At 36.4% G+C, this 14986-nt stretch overlaps 1 protein-coding gene across 1 annotated transcript in view; it reads left to right on the top strand.

Annotated features, from left to right (window-relative positions):
- Slob (Slowpoke binding protein) overlaps positions 1-14680 on the top strand; it is a 111530-nt gene extending 96850 nt beyond the window's left edge. The window contains exon 9 of the mRNA XM_090390275.1: positions 14603-14680. Coding sequence (XP_090246401.1) covers positions 14603-14680 — 78 coding nt within the window. The remainder of the gene's footprint in view (positions 1-14602) is intronic.
- Positions 14681-14986: the final 306 nt, after the last annotated feature.

Below are 14986 nucleotides of genomic sequence, written 5' to 3'. Positions count from 1 at the left end.
TTGAAATTTGTGGGAAATTGGTCTTTATAGTCAAGTTAAAGTAGGAACTCAGTTTTGTTCAATCTTCTATTAAACATATGTATAAGTTCACCACTATAAACATATAGTTTGATTCATTTTTACCCCACTCAATCAGAAAATATTTTACTACTCTTTTGGTTTTGACTTATAGTAAGGAATCAAGTGGATCACTGTACTGATCTTCTCCCATTTCATCATTGCCACACACTACCATAAAAATCTCTGGCAATTCACATGATTATAGTATTCTCTGACTTATGATTAGCAACTTGTGTATTTGCTATAGTACATTTATTTATCTTTTGAAATTAGAAATTGTAGGGCTTAGTTAAGACAGCAAAAAAAGTTTAGTTTTAAATACAAAACTTGAAATTATATATATTTACTGAGTTGGCTTTGCATTAGCAACACCTAACAAATACCTCACGAGGGCAACCTTTTGCCTATAATACTACCTGTACACATCTTGGCATACACTCTACAGGGTGTTGCAGGGTGTAGTGCCGCTTGCTGTATTGCCATCTATGCATTGCATAACATGTAGGAAGCATCTACGAAGGGTTAGAGGGCATGATGTCAACAAGTTTTACAGATGATGTGAAGATTGGGAGAGTAGTTAATGATCAGAACCAAGTAGTGCTCCTTGGAAAAGTGGCTGCATATTTTGATGCAGCAAAATGCAAGGCCTGGCATTTGGAGAATAGCAACCCTGAAATAACTTATACACTTTAGGGAGTTGGACTAAAAATAGTAAAGGAAGAAAGGGGATATGAAGGTCACAGAACAGTCTAGACATGCAACAAGCAAGGCTTATGGTGTCCCATCGAAGGTTTATCAAACATTTGCTTGTGGAAATCATAATCCCACTGTATAAGGCAACTGTAACATAACAAAGACAATCACTCATTTGGTGCAATTTACAAAAGTACGCCTCTATGTGGAAATACTTTGAACATGTGGTCTACAGAGCTTGGCAACCAGGAGCCTTAGGGCTGACCTGATTGAGATCTATAAAGTTTTAAGAAAGAATAATAAAATGAATGAAAGTGAAATTTTCACTATTATAAAATATTCTGGAACTAGGGATCATAAATTCAAATTTCAGCAAAAGAGATTTATACTGGATTGTAGGAAGTTTTCTTTTAGCCACCGAGATGAGTAGTTGAGGCTGACAGCTTGGGTAAATTCAGAGGTCAGTAGGACCTCACCTATGTGAGGAGAGGATCATATAGTTAGGTTATTTCTTTTTTAATTTTTTATTTTTATTATTATTTGTCACTGTTCATTTTATTGACTTTTTGGCAAAAGCCAGTGGCTTCCTTGCACTATATAGCTAATACTAATAAAAAAACCATTTATTTTCAACTTTAATATTGACAACCAAGGACGAAGACGTGCACTTCTACTTCCTTGCGCATATTTTAACTTCTGTTTTTAAACCCACTTGATATCGATGGGTCAACTGTTGATGATCCTGCTCAGGTAGCTAACAAACTAAATGAATATTTTGCATCGACATTCACACATGAGGAGTTATTTAGCGAGGGGAAAGCCATGGGTGTATTCAACTCTAGCAGTAAGCTAGAGAATCTTGTAATAACTGAGAGTAAAGTGGAGGAGAAACTGTTGAAGATTAAAGGAGGCAGCGGAGGAAGTAAGCAAACCCTTAGCCATAATTATGAGAGCTTCCTTGGACTCAGGGGAGGTACCCGCAGACTGGAGATGTGCAAATGTGACCCCAATTCACAAAGGAGGATCAAAGGCTGACACAAGCAATTATAGACCTGTGAGTTTAACTTCTGTTCCAGGAAAATTAATGGAGGCACTAGTTAAAGAAGCACTGCAGGATCATTTAGACAAGACTTCAGTTATAGCTCGGACACAGCATGGTTTTGTTAAGGGGAAGTCTTGCCTGACCAATTTGATTGGATACTATGATGCAGTCACAAAGGAACTGGATGCAGGGAATAACTTTGATATTATATACTTGGACCTTAGAAAGGCTTTTGATACTGTTGCACATGGAAGACTGCAGCACAAATTGGAGCAGTGTGACATTGGAGGCAAATTGCTGCTGTGGATAAAGGGGTGGCTGAGGGGGAGAAGACAGAGAGTGGTAATCAATGGACACTGCTCATCGTGGACTAATGTTATTAGTGGAGTCCCTCAGGGCTCAGTGTTGGGTCCATTATTGTTTTCTGTATTCATAAATGATATTGATGATGGTATATCAAGTTTAATGTCGAAGTTTGCAGACGATACAAAGGTAGGCAGGGTTGTCAAGGACACTACTGACACTATGCTGCTGCAACAGGATCTGGAAAGGTTGAGCAGATGGGCTGAGAGGTGGCAAATGAAGTTTAACATTGACAAATGTAAAGTACTACACATGGGAAACAGCAACCCCAGAGCAACGTATCAACTCTGTGGTACTACACTGACAGTGGTAGAGAATGAAAGGGACCAGGGGGGGTGGTTGTGCAGGCAGATATGAAGTTCTCTGAGCAGTGCAGACGGGCTGCAAGAGTTGCTCATGGTGTATTGTCAATGATATATAGGAATTTTTCTAGCAGGGATAAAGAGGTGATTATTCCCTTGTATAAGGCAGTGGTTAGGCCACACCTAGAGTACTGTATACAGGTCTGGAGGCCTCATTTCAAGAAGGATGTGGAGCTGCTGGAACGAGTACAGAGAAGGGCAACAAGATTAGTGAATGGAACAAAGGGGTGCTCTTACGAAGAAAGGCTTAAGTTTTGCAAGTTACAGTGTGTGGAGACTAGGCACCAGCGAGGTGATCTGATAGAGGTGTATAAAGCATTGAATGGTTTGAGCATGCTCAATGCTGATGGGATTCTTTCTCTCGCTCAGAATAATCACCTGAGAGGGCATAAATTCAAATTGAGGAAAGACAGATGTGGGATAGACGTGCGGAAATTTGCCTTTAGCCAGCGAGTGGTTGGTTGGTGGAACAGACTTCCATCCCTTGTCGTGGAAGTTGATAGCCTAAATAAGTTTAAGGCTCAGCTGGACAGGTATTTTGAACGAATAGAGGGGTGAAGTGGAAGTGGTTTTTTTTTTTGGCTGATGCTGCATAAGCTTGCTTTCTTGCATCAAATGCCTCTACTAATGCTAATGCTAATGCTAACCCCAACTTACTTACTCCTAATTTAAATTAAAATTATCATCCACTCTATTCAAACATCAATTGCAGATTATAAAAAAAGGTGAGTACCATAATAAATTAAGCTATGCTATCATATTAAGCTAATAATAATATTATCTAAAAGTTAAAACCTCCCCACTCCAATGTAAATAATTTTTTTTAAAACCATTTTCCATTATTTATTTATTATTAATTGAATCAGGTTCAGTGAACTCAACTAGTATAGAGGATAAAGCTTCTATACTTCAAGACTGTGGACAAAGATATTTTACATTGTATATTTACAGTGCTGATGAGGTGGTAATGCATTATCTCAAGAAAACAAAACTGGCCTTCAAAAAATTATTTACATGAAGGCAAGGAGTGGGTGATGATGATTATTTTATTACAAATATGGATGGATTGTGAAGAATGAAACAGTTTATAATTGAGAAATCAGTTTGATCTCCATGTATCCTAGTTCTTTTGCTGTGCCTTTTAACAAAAACAAAGTGTAACAGTCATCAAAGCTGTTTAGTTGTGTGCTCATGGTTTATGCAACAACTGATATTGCAAAATATAAATGTTGTCTTTTTATAGATAATTATATTCTATTCCACTTTCTGCAACATCTATATGCAAATTTTTGAAACTTTAGTGTTCTTGCCTTTATATCCATCAAATCTACCTTCAAAGCTTTAAAGTATCCTTTCTGAAAAATTTTTGTCAGTAGTAAAAGGTTAGTGCTCTCCTTGTCACTGTGTTTCCATTTATTTATTTCCTTTTATTTCCATTTATTTCTATGTCCAGTAATAGGGAATTTTAAATTTACACACTTCACTGAAGTACATTTCAGAATAGGTAACCAACCTTTTTGTAATGTCATTGTTGATTGCCTTATAGATGCATGCCTGTAAAAGTTAAAGATTTAAATACCTGGAGGGATCACAGGAGCATGTGATGCAAGAAAGCAAGCTTATGTAGCATCAGCCAAAAAAAAAAAAAAAAAAAGCCTTCCCATTTCACCCATCCATTCCCTCTAAATGCCCCCCCCTCAGGTTCGTAATTTGAGCAGGAGGGAGAATTCCATCAGAATTGAGCCTGCTCAACCTATTCAAGACCTTATACACCTCAATCAGATCACCTCGCATGTGCCTAGTCTCCAGGTGCTGCAATTTGCAGAACTTAAGCCTATCTTGGTAAGAGCACCCCTTTATTCCTCTCACCAATCTTGTTGCCCTTCTTTATACTCATTCTAGCAACTCTACATCCTTCCTAAAATGAGGCCTCCAGATCTATACAAATATCAGTTCCTTCAAGAATATGCAGCTATTAATATGGCAAGTTTTTCTTTGTGTTTAAGGTATATAAATTAGTACAGCAGCTTGCACTGTGCATTTATTGTGCACATTGCAAAATACTGTACTTTTATTATATTAAAAACTTTGTGGATACAGAAGTGTCCACTGACGTAGTAGGCAATTTGTTTCGCCACAAAATAGTATTTTACTCTGTGGTTTTCATGTAAGGTGGTGGATTTTGAATTTGTTTATTGTGACTGAATTTGTTTATGGACTGTTATTTGAATTTGTTTACAAACTCTTATTTGAATTTGTTTACAAACTCTTATTTGAATTTGTTTATAGACTGTTATTTATTAAGCAAAGTACAGTTAACAACTGCATTATTCAGAAATGCAAGAAACCCAGTTTTTCCACCATTTAGATTTAAAGAAATGTGGCTGCTTAAATTGAAAAATGAGGTTTTGAAGAGGTCCAAAGCACTCTCAGGCATGTCCTCTCTTTTGTACTCCTGACTATAATACATGCATAGTAATAGCAATAGTATTTGCCATATAGTGCAAGGAAGCCAGGCGTTTGCTGCATTGGCAAAAAAAAACCACCAAAAGTAGATAAGAAAATACAAATTATATGCTTCCCTCCTGACACAGGTAACTATTTAGTTGACCTTTGAATTTATTCAAATTGTCAGCTTCAACTATCTGTGCTGGCACCTTGTTTTGGCAATCAATGACTTCCTGGCTAAAAGAAAACTTCCTACAATCTAATCTAAACCTCAACCCTTGTAATTTGAATTTATGACCCCTAGTTCTGGAATTATTTATAACATACATATATTAACAACTTCATCCCATATGTGCCTCCAGGGCCTAGGAATTATGAATTATTTATAACAGTGAAAATTCCACCTTCATTCATTTTATTAATCCCTTTTAAAGTCTTATAAACCTCAATCAGGTCACCTCTGAGGTGCCTGGTTGCCAAGCTCTGTAAACCTCATACGGTTGTCCTGTTGATTTTACCATTCGAGTTGCCCATCTTTGGACCCTTTCAAGAAGCTCAATGTATTTTTTCAGATGAAGTCTCATACTTTTACATAGTATTCCAAATTTGATCTTACAATTGCCTTATACAATGGGATTTTGACCTCACTATCTCTACAGGATAAAATTCAATGAATCATCAATAGGACACCTTGTGCATTCCTGGCTGTCTGATTACACTGTTTAGAAAACTTCATATTTTCCCCTATCAAAACTCCCAGAACCCTTTCCTCTTCCACTGTTTTTAATTCAACCCCACAAAGTGTATAATTTATTTGGTGGTTGATAATCCCCAATTCATTAGCTGTAATAATGATAAATGGCTGGTTGTCAAGAGAAGAATAGATTTTAGATGGATAGCATTCAGGAAATGGTACTAAAGTTATGATGAATAAATATGTCACAGAAAGGGATATAATCATTGAAAGAGCAGTAATTTAAAAAGTGGAGTCATATACTTATCTGGGACAAGTCATTACCTGGAATAATGACGAATGGCTGGAAGTGAAGAGAAGAATAACTTTTGGATGGATAGCATTCAGGAAATATAGTCACATACTGAGGAGCAATATCCCAGTTTGTCTGAAATGTAAAATAATGAACCAACGTATATTCCCCACCATGACTTATGGAAGTGAAACTTAGGCACTCATCAGAAGAATGAAAGAGAAGCTGAAAACTACATAGCGAAAAATGGAATGAATTGTATTAGAAATCAGACTGTTAGATAAGAAGAGAAACACATGTATTAGGCATCAAACACAAATAAAGGACTTTCTTATCAAAACTAAAGAACTGAAATGAACTTGGCCAGGACACACAGTTCGAAGACATGATAACAAATGGACTAAGAAAATAACAAAATGGTATCCAAGAGGAGCTAAAAGAAAACCTGGAAGACAGCAATGGAGATGGACAAATGAAATTCACGAGTTCGTGGGTAATAAATGAATGGCCATTGCACAAAACAGAAGTTGCTGGAGACGCCTTCATCCTGCAGTGGATTGAAAATGGCTGATGATGATGATTCCCCAAGTGTAAGACCTTGCATTTAGCAGCATTAAAACATAACTCCCCCTTCTCTGATCTTTGAAGTCTGTTCAAGTCATCCTGTAGAAGCACTGCTTGTCACTGATCATTGATGACTCTGCCAATCTTTATGTCATCTGCAAATTTTGACATAACGCCTTCTAACTCTTCATCAACGTCATTTATGAAAATGAGAAACAGCAGTGATCCAATAACCGATTCTTGAGGAGCCCCACTCCTGATGTTACACCAATCTGAAAAATATCCATTAATCACAACCCTCTGCCTTCTACCCTGCATCCACCCAGCAGTCCATCTTAGAATCTTACCAGCAATCCCAACCTGTTCAAGCTTATATAGTAACCTCTAATGGAGGACTGAGCCAAATGGTTTGCAAAATCCTAATAAATTATGTTGAAATTGTTCCATAAATCCAGCTCATGAATAACTGTATCAAAATAGCTTACTAAGTTAGTTAAACAATATCATCATAAAGTTACATCACCACATATATGGTGATATAACTTTATATGGAAAGGAGTGAAGGTTATTGGGTATAGCAAATGTGTGCTTCACCATAAGTAAATGGGTTTTGTGAATGATTATAAGCCTGGCGATCCATAATACCCACTTTTTTTAAAAAATAACTAAATGCACAAGGCATAATGAGTTTATTATCTATATACTGGCTGGCCTCGATTAATGCGATTAATTTGTCCAGCGAGCGCATCATGCAAAACGGAAATGCGTTAATCGAATATAATAATCAATAGGAAAAATTATAATTGGTTCTTGACCTTCTGGAATGTCCATAAAGAATTTTAAAAATACCTTTTAAATAACTTTTTAACTGTATACAATGTAAAAGATAATGAAAATAATTATGGAATTAAATGTTTATTGCATAAAACAGCGGTTACCAAACTGCGCATCGCAGAATATTTTAAATTTTCGAGGGAAACACAGCGATACTCTACGTCTGTCGGACACAGCATGAACTACTAGCTCAAGGTAGTTCACAGTTTCAGCATTTCTTATGAAGTTGTTTGAACCTAACTACTGAACGGAACTGTTAAGTATTTCTTTTGGTCTGGGTGCGCCTTGAAAAAATTACTGATACACTAAGGGTGCCGTGAACCGATAAAGTTTGGGAACTTCTGACATAAAATACACAATGAAGAAATGACTGTTGCGGAAATATTTGAACAGTGTCGATTTTCTCTTTTCATAATTCAATTTCCGATAGCCAACAACAATCTTCTCTGGGCCCTGGCGAAATAAATATCGCAGAAAATCTCAAACCTTTTGTTTGAGATTCTCTGCGATATGAAAGATTTCATCTAATTCTTTTACCGTTATCTCCTTCGCAGTAACATTTTCATCTGGCTCATTTAAAAATTTGAATTTTTATGCAAGTGTGCATTGACTTTATTAGCAGGGAACAAACAAGTAACACGTCTTCTTCCGATGGTTGATGGAACACACCGAGGTGGGCAGCAGGCAAACATTTGTTTATTGACCGTACGACTCGCGGTAAGCTTAACGCGCTATTCAAATAAAAAATATATTAAAAAAAAAGATCGCATTAACTGGAAATTTGCATCGTGTAAAGTGAAAAATGGTATAATTTTTCAAATAGCGTTAACTGAAAATCGCATTAATCGAACTCGCTTTATGCGAGGTCTGCCTGTAATATTGGTGTACATACACCATAGACAACTCTTAAGAAACTACAAAGTAGTTGTTGTAGTAGGCATCATTTGCTCTGTTTCTCATATTGTGCTCTTCCTTCACGACGAGTTGCCATGATATTGCACTACCTCAAATAAGTAACGCTTCACTAATAGAGAAGACTATTGTTACTTATTCTCAGGGAGTACCACCACCCAGACAGCACTGTTTCAAGGCTATTGGCCTATCATCAGTGGATGGGCAGGTACCCTGGTATTGCAGACATGATGACCCAGTTATGAAGATAATCACACAATATGAGAGATGCCAAAACGTGTATAGGACAGTATTTAAAAATAACTAAATGCACAAGGCATAATACCTTAAGAGTTTATTATCTATATAATATTGGTGTACATACACCATAGATAACTCTTAAGAAATTACAAAGTAGTTGTTTTAGTAGGCATCATTTGCTCTGTTTCTCAAATTGTGCCCTTCCTTCACGACGAGTTGCCATGATATTGCACTACCTCGTATAAGTAACGAGCACAATATGAGAAACAGAGCAAATGATGCCTACTACAACAACTATTATAGTAGTTTCTTAAGAGTTGTCTATGGTGTATGTACACCGATATTATATAGATAATAAACTCTTAATGTATTATGCCTTGTGCATTTAGTTATTTTTAAAATTGTCATATACACCTTTTGGCATCTCTCATATTGTGTGATTATCTTCACAACCGGGTTGTCATATCTGCAATACCAGGGTACCTGCCCATCCACTGATGATAGGCCAATAGCCTTGCTTCTTTTGGTAAGAAGTCAGGGTTAAACATAAACGAAGATAAAACTAGGATCAAATTGTTAGATGAATGGGTACATCAGCCTTTACCACAACGAGAAGTGGAGTCGGATAAATCAATTCAAATATTGGGAGTTCCGTTTAGAGAGAGTCCCATGCTACCTGTAGGAGGGCTCACCACTAAAATACGGGAAAGTTTAAAAGAGTGGGAAGTGGGACAGTTTTCTTTTGAGAACAAATCCATTATTGTTAGAACCGTAATTCTTCCTATAATCTTATACACGGTGTTTATAACAGGAATCACAGCTAGGACAATGAGACGATTTTACATTCCAACATTTCAGTTTCTATGGGGAGGAAAACGGCAAGAGATAGCGCAGAAATTTTTATTTTTACCGTGGGAAGATGGTGGAATAAGTATTCCAAAAATTAATTTGAGGTGTAGCTGTAAGAGACTGCTGGACATGGCTAATATGGTGCAATCTAACCATTTAGTAGCGGTACTGATAAAATATTTTATGGGATTTAATACAGCCTTAATTAAAGGCGGCAATTATCTAGGGCCAAAAGCAGAGACAATTCCTATATAAAACAAAAAAATTCGTGATATGTGCACGCAGTTAAGGGAGAAAGATATAGATCCTTTTAAGGGTGGTTTAAAATGACTCTACTGGACACTGTTTAACTCGGAAAACCCAGAAAAGCCAAATTTAGGAAACCATAATGCACAGTTGTTTTTTAAAAATCTAAAAATTGGTGGGAACTACCCATTGCGTATTGATTTTTCGTGGAGGGTTGGTTACGGAAACATACCAGTAAACAATATCATGTATAGATTTAGTCAGACAGGCAACAGATTATGCGAATTTTGTACCGAAATTGAAACAGTGTGCCATTTATTTTATTACTGTTGATTCGCGTAGGAAGCTTGGAAGAGAATTTGTAGATTTTTGAGGATAAGACAGTTCACACTGGAGGAGGTAATTTACTTGCAATTCAATCATCCCTTGGGCAAGAAAAAAATGTTCACAATATTTTTAATTACAGAGGCAAAATATCATGTGTGGAAGCTTCGAAAACGGTAAAGGTTTGGAACCTTTAGGGGATTTCTTTGAGACTTGAAACAAACAATGTCTGCTTCCATGCAAAGGTTTTTGCAGTTGGAAAAATGGCGTTTAGGGTCTGATGAGTTTCTGAAAAGGTGGGGAGAGCCACCTCTTCTGTGCAGTTTGGTTGGAGATGAGGTTCATCTTAAGTACTGGTTTTAGTTATTTGGAGGGGAAAAAAAAAAAAAAGCACCTGGGTTTGTTTTTTTCGTTTATTACAAAATTCAGTTTTCTTGATAAAAATCTAGATCTCTTAGGCTCTCATCAAAACAGTTCCATGATATAGGTTTAAATTTTATAACTCATTTGTTTGGTTTAATAGATCTGGTCCAATGGGTTATTTTTCACATTAAATTCACAAATAGCTTTGAAACGATCGTCTGAATTAAGATTTTTCACGATTTAGGTTTGGATTTTATAATTCATTTGTTTGGTTTAATCGATCTGGTCCAACAGGTTTTTTTTCACATTAAATTCACGAATAGCCTTGAAACGGTGCCGTCTGGGTGGCGGTACTCACTGAGATTAAGTAAAAATAGTCTTCTCTATTAGTGAAGCGTTACTTATTCAAGGTAGTGCAATATCATGGCAACTCGTCATGAAGGAAGAGCACAATATGAGAAACAGAGCAAATGATGCCTACTACAACAACAACTTTGTAGTTTCTTAAGAGTTGTGTATGGTGTATGTACACCGATATTATATAGATAATAATACCCACTGAAGAAAAGGGTCAGAATAACTGAATTTAGAATTTACTAGAATCACAGGTAGTTTGCTTATTTGCATTTTAACCTAATTGTTTCTCAGCTCTGTTGGCAAAGTTTTTTGGTCATAGTAAGTTGGGTTTCTAGCAGTAATAATAATAATAATTTAAAAAAAAAACTACTTATGAGAAACACTACTTTGCTTTAAATAAATATAATTTAAACTATTTTTATCACCAACAAAAACATTAATGGTTATATGGTTAATTTATTAATCAAATTTATTAACCATTAATGGGTTAATAAATTTGAAGTGCTAGTCAAGACATCAAAGGCAGATATTGTTGGGATATCAGAGACGTGGTGTCACGCAGACATAAGCAGTGCAAAATTGGAATTTGGAGAGTACAATGTGTACAGGAAGGGAGGAGGGGTTGTGCTGTTAGTTTACAAACAAATAAAAATCTAAGGAAGTGCATCCAATTGATGTTGGTGGACAATGCAATGTTGAGTCTGTTTGGTGTGACATAAGCACAGGGAAAGGAAAAATGAGAGTAGGTGTGTGTTATAGGCGTAATGAATCTGATGAATATAATGAGCAATTGTGCAGAGAAATAGAGTGGGCCAGTAAATCAGAATGTCTTATAATGGGCGATTTTAACTTTACAGATATCGACTGGAACTTTTAGGTTGATCACTTTGCACACTAGCAAGACTTTTGTGGATTTATTGAATGACTGTTTTCTACAGCAACATGTTTGAGAGGAAACCAGAGGGAGTAATACTCTTGATCTGATTATCAGCAGTGATTATTCATGCATTAAGAATTTGCAGATAAAGGAACCACTGGGTGACAGTTGATCACAAGGTACTGATGTGGGAATTACTTAAAGATGTAACTACCATCAAGGCTAAAGGGAAGGGTTATTGCTTTTGTAAACGTGACTGCAGGGGTCTCAGACAGTTTTTAAATTGTGTACAGTGGGATCGACTGATGATGTTACCAACTTTGAATTTTAAATGAGAAGCCTTCACGGACTTAATTTTGGAGGCTACTAGCCTTTTCATTCCAACTAAGAAATACTGTTCAGGGTTTAGGCCTAAATGGATGTTAGATGAACTAATGAAGCTCATGGCAGAGAAGAAAAATGTATGGGATGCATATAAAGTATCAGGTGACACAGAAGCCTATGGCAGATATAAACTAGTCTGTAATCAAGTCACGAAGGAGGTTAGGCAGGCAAAGGCAGATTATGAGAAATCATTGGCAAAGGATGCAAAGAAAAACAGCATTCTTTACTTATGTAAACTCTAGAAGGTAAGGGATGAATCAGATTGGACCACTTAACATAGATGGGTTGACTATTGATGATCATGCTCAGGTAGCTGATAAACTGAACGAGTATTTTGCATCTACATTCACACATGAGGAGTTATTCAATGAGGGGAGTGCCAGAAGTTTATCAAACTCTAACAGGGAGCTAAGTGGTTTTGTAATAACTGAGAGCAAAGTGGAGAAGAAATTGTTGAAGTTAAATATAAAAATGGCACCTGGGGTTGACGGAATCCATCCAGTTATATTAAAGGAGGCAGTAAAGGAAGTAAGCAAACCCTTAGCCATAATTATGAGAGCTTTGTTGGACTCAGGGGAGGTCCCCGTGGACTGTAGGTGTGCAAATGTATCACCAATTCACAAAAGGGGTTAAAAAGGTGACACAAGTAACTATGGACTTGTTAGTTTAACTTGTGTTCCAGGAAAAATAATGGAATCACTGGTTAAAGAAGCAATGCAGGATCATCTAGCCAGAACTGCAGTAATAGTTAAGACACAGCATGGGTTTGTTAAAGGGAGGTCTTGTCTGACCAATTTGATTGGATACTATGATGTGATCACAAAGGAACTGACTGCCAAAAATAATTTTGATATCATATACTTGCATTTCAGGAAAGCTTTTGATACTGTTGCACATGGAAGACTGCTGTACAAATTGGAGAAATATGTCATTAAGGGTAAGTTGCTACAATGGATAAAGGGATGGTTGAGTGGGAGACAACAGAGAGTGGTAATCAATAGACACTGCTCTTCGTGGTCAAATGTTATTAGTGGAGTTCCCCAGGGTTCGGTGTTGAGCCCATTGTTGTTTTGTATATTTATCGATGAAAGTATATCAGCTTTAATGTCTAAGTTTGCAGACATTAAAAGGTTCGCAGGTGTTTTTAACAACAGTAAAGACAGTATGCTACTTCATCTGGATCTAGATAAGGTGGAAAAATTGGCTGAGAAGTGGCAACTGAAGTTTAACATTGACAAATGCAAAGTACTGCATATGGGTAGCAATAAATGAAGAGAAACGTACCAACTGTGTGGTACTACACTTGGGGAAGTGGAAAGTGAAAAAGATCTGGGGGTAATTGTGCAGTCAAATATGAAGTTCACTGAGCAGTGCAGACGGGCTGCCAGGGTAGGTCATGGAGTCTTGTCAATGATATATAAGAATTTTGCTAGCAGGGACAGAGAGGTGTTTATCCCATTATACAAGGCAGTGGTCAGGCCACATGTAGAGTACTGTGTACAGGTCTGGAGGCCTCATTTTAGAAATGATGTAGAGTTGCTAGAACGAGTACAAAGAAGGGGAACAAAGGGTGTGCTCTTACCAAGAAAGGCTTAAGTTCTGCAAATGCAGTGCGTGGAGAGTAGGCAACTGCGAGGTGATCTGATTGAGGTGTATAAGGCCTTGAATGGTATGAGCAAGCTGAATGCTGATGGGATTCTTTCTCTTGCTCAGATTAAGAACTTAAGGGGGCATAGATTCAAATTGAGGAAAGAGAGTTATAGAATAGATGTGCACAAATTTGCCTTTAGCCATCAGGTAGTTGATTGGTGGAACAGACTTCCATCTTTTGTTGTGGAAGTTGATAGCCTAAATAAATTTAAGGCTGAGCTTGGACAGGCATTTGGAACGAATGGAGGGATGAAATTGGAGGGTTTTTTTTTTTTTTTTTTGGCTGATGCTGCATAAGCTTGTTTTCTTGCATCATATGCCTCTACTAATGCTAATATCACCCAATTATACAATTTAATAATTAAAATACTCCAAACTGTGTTTATTGCAGAATGTTATGCTTATTTCTCACATTAATATCTCCTTGAATTTGGCACATACCTTTATTGTATACCAAAACTGACAAAACAGATATTTGGACAGATCCAGAATAAAATAAGAACAAATTGCTTGTTTCCCCAAGGAATAAAATGCTTGCATCGACTAAAAATACTTGTACTCTATTTTTAATAAAACACAATTATATACATATGCAGTTTATACTTTTCCTGCAGTATATGCAGAAAAGTAAAATGGAATTGTAACTACAGCTGAATAAAGTAGGAATCACAGAATTCAACATCCCATCCATCTAAATTTTTACTGTGTGTTTTTATGACATTGAAAAATATAATGAATGCAAATAAATTTAAGTACTAAAGTATATGGAAACTTAAGTGTATGTGTTTCATTTTATCATAGTTACATAAGATAAGAAATCAAAGATCAGGCTGTTTTTGAAAATTACAGCTAGATGGGCTGCATGAATAGTGGGAAAGAATTTTATGTTGCAGTATCAGTTTGAACTCTTTGTGGTTGCTTGCAATGATGGTTATAGTAGAATGATCGTAACAGTTTTTTTTTTTTTTTTTGATAATTCAATAACTAAGTACTACTGGTAAAATGATTTATGTAAAGAGCAAATTCTTCTTTTTCTTTTTCTTTTCAGGTGTTAAAGTTCATATTTGAACGACCATCATATCCTCGCATTCAGGAGGTAAGTTTAAAAGGGGGGGGAGAACATTAAAGCCTCATATAGCAAGCTGCTATATATGCTAGGAGCATAGTGCTCTAATGAAGCTAAAAAGCTTCAATCCCTTTGTTGCTTAATATTTTCTATTATATTAAAGTTTCTAGATAGGCTCCTTGCATAACTTTTTGATGGATATTTTCCACTTAGTATGTCTATTCTCAGACATTGGAATTTAATTTCTAAAAATGTTTTTCTTTTTTTTTACAGATCTCTAGTTTAGAATTTTTTCGCCATATTGATCTACGGGAACTTCGTTCTCACATATCTCCTGTAAGTGATTCAGCTTTACCAAAAAAAAAA

This window comes from Mastigoproctus giganteus, chromosome 2 (assembly GCF_048544385.1).
Source record: "Mastigoproctus giganteus isolate SK-2022 chromosome 2, ASM4854438v1, whole genome shotgun sequence".
NCBI classification, from domain to species: Eukaryota; Metazoa; Arthropoda; class Arachnida; order Uropygi; family Thelyphonidae; genus Mastigoproctus; species Mastigoproctus giganteus.
Note: the sequence above shows the minus strand (reverse complement) of the source record. Positions and strands in the feature narration are given on the sequence as shown.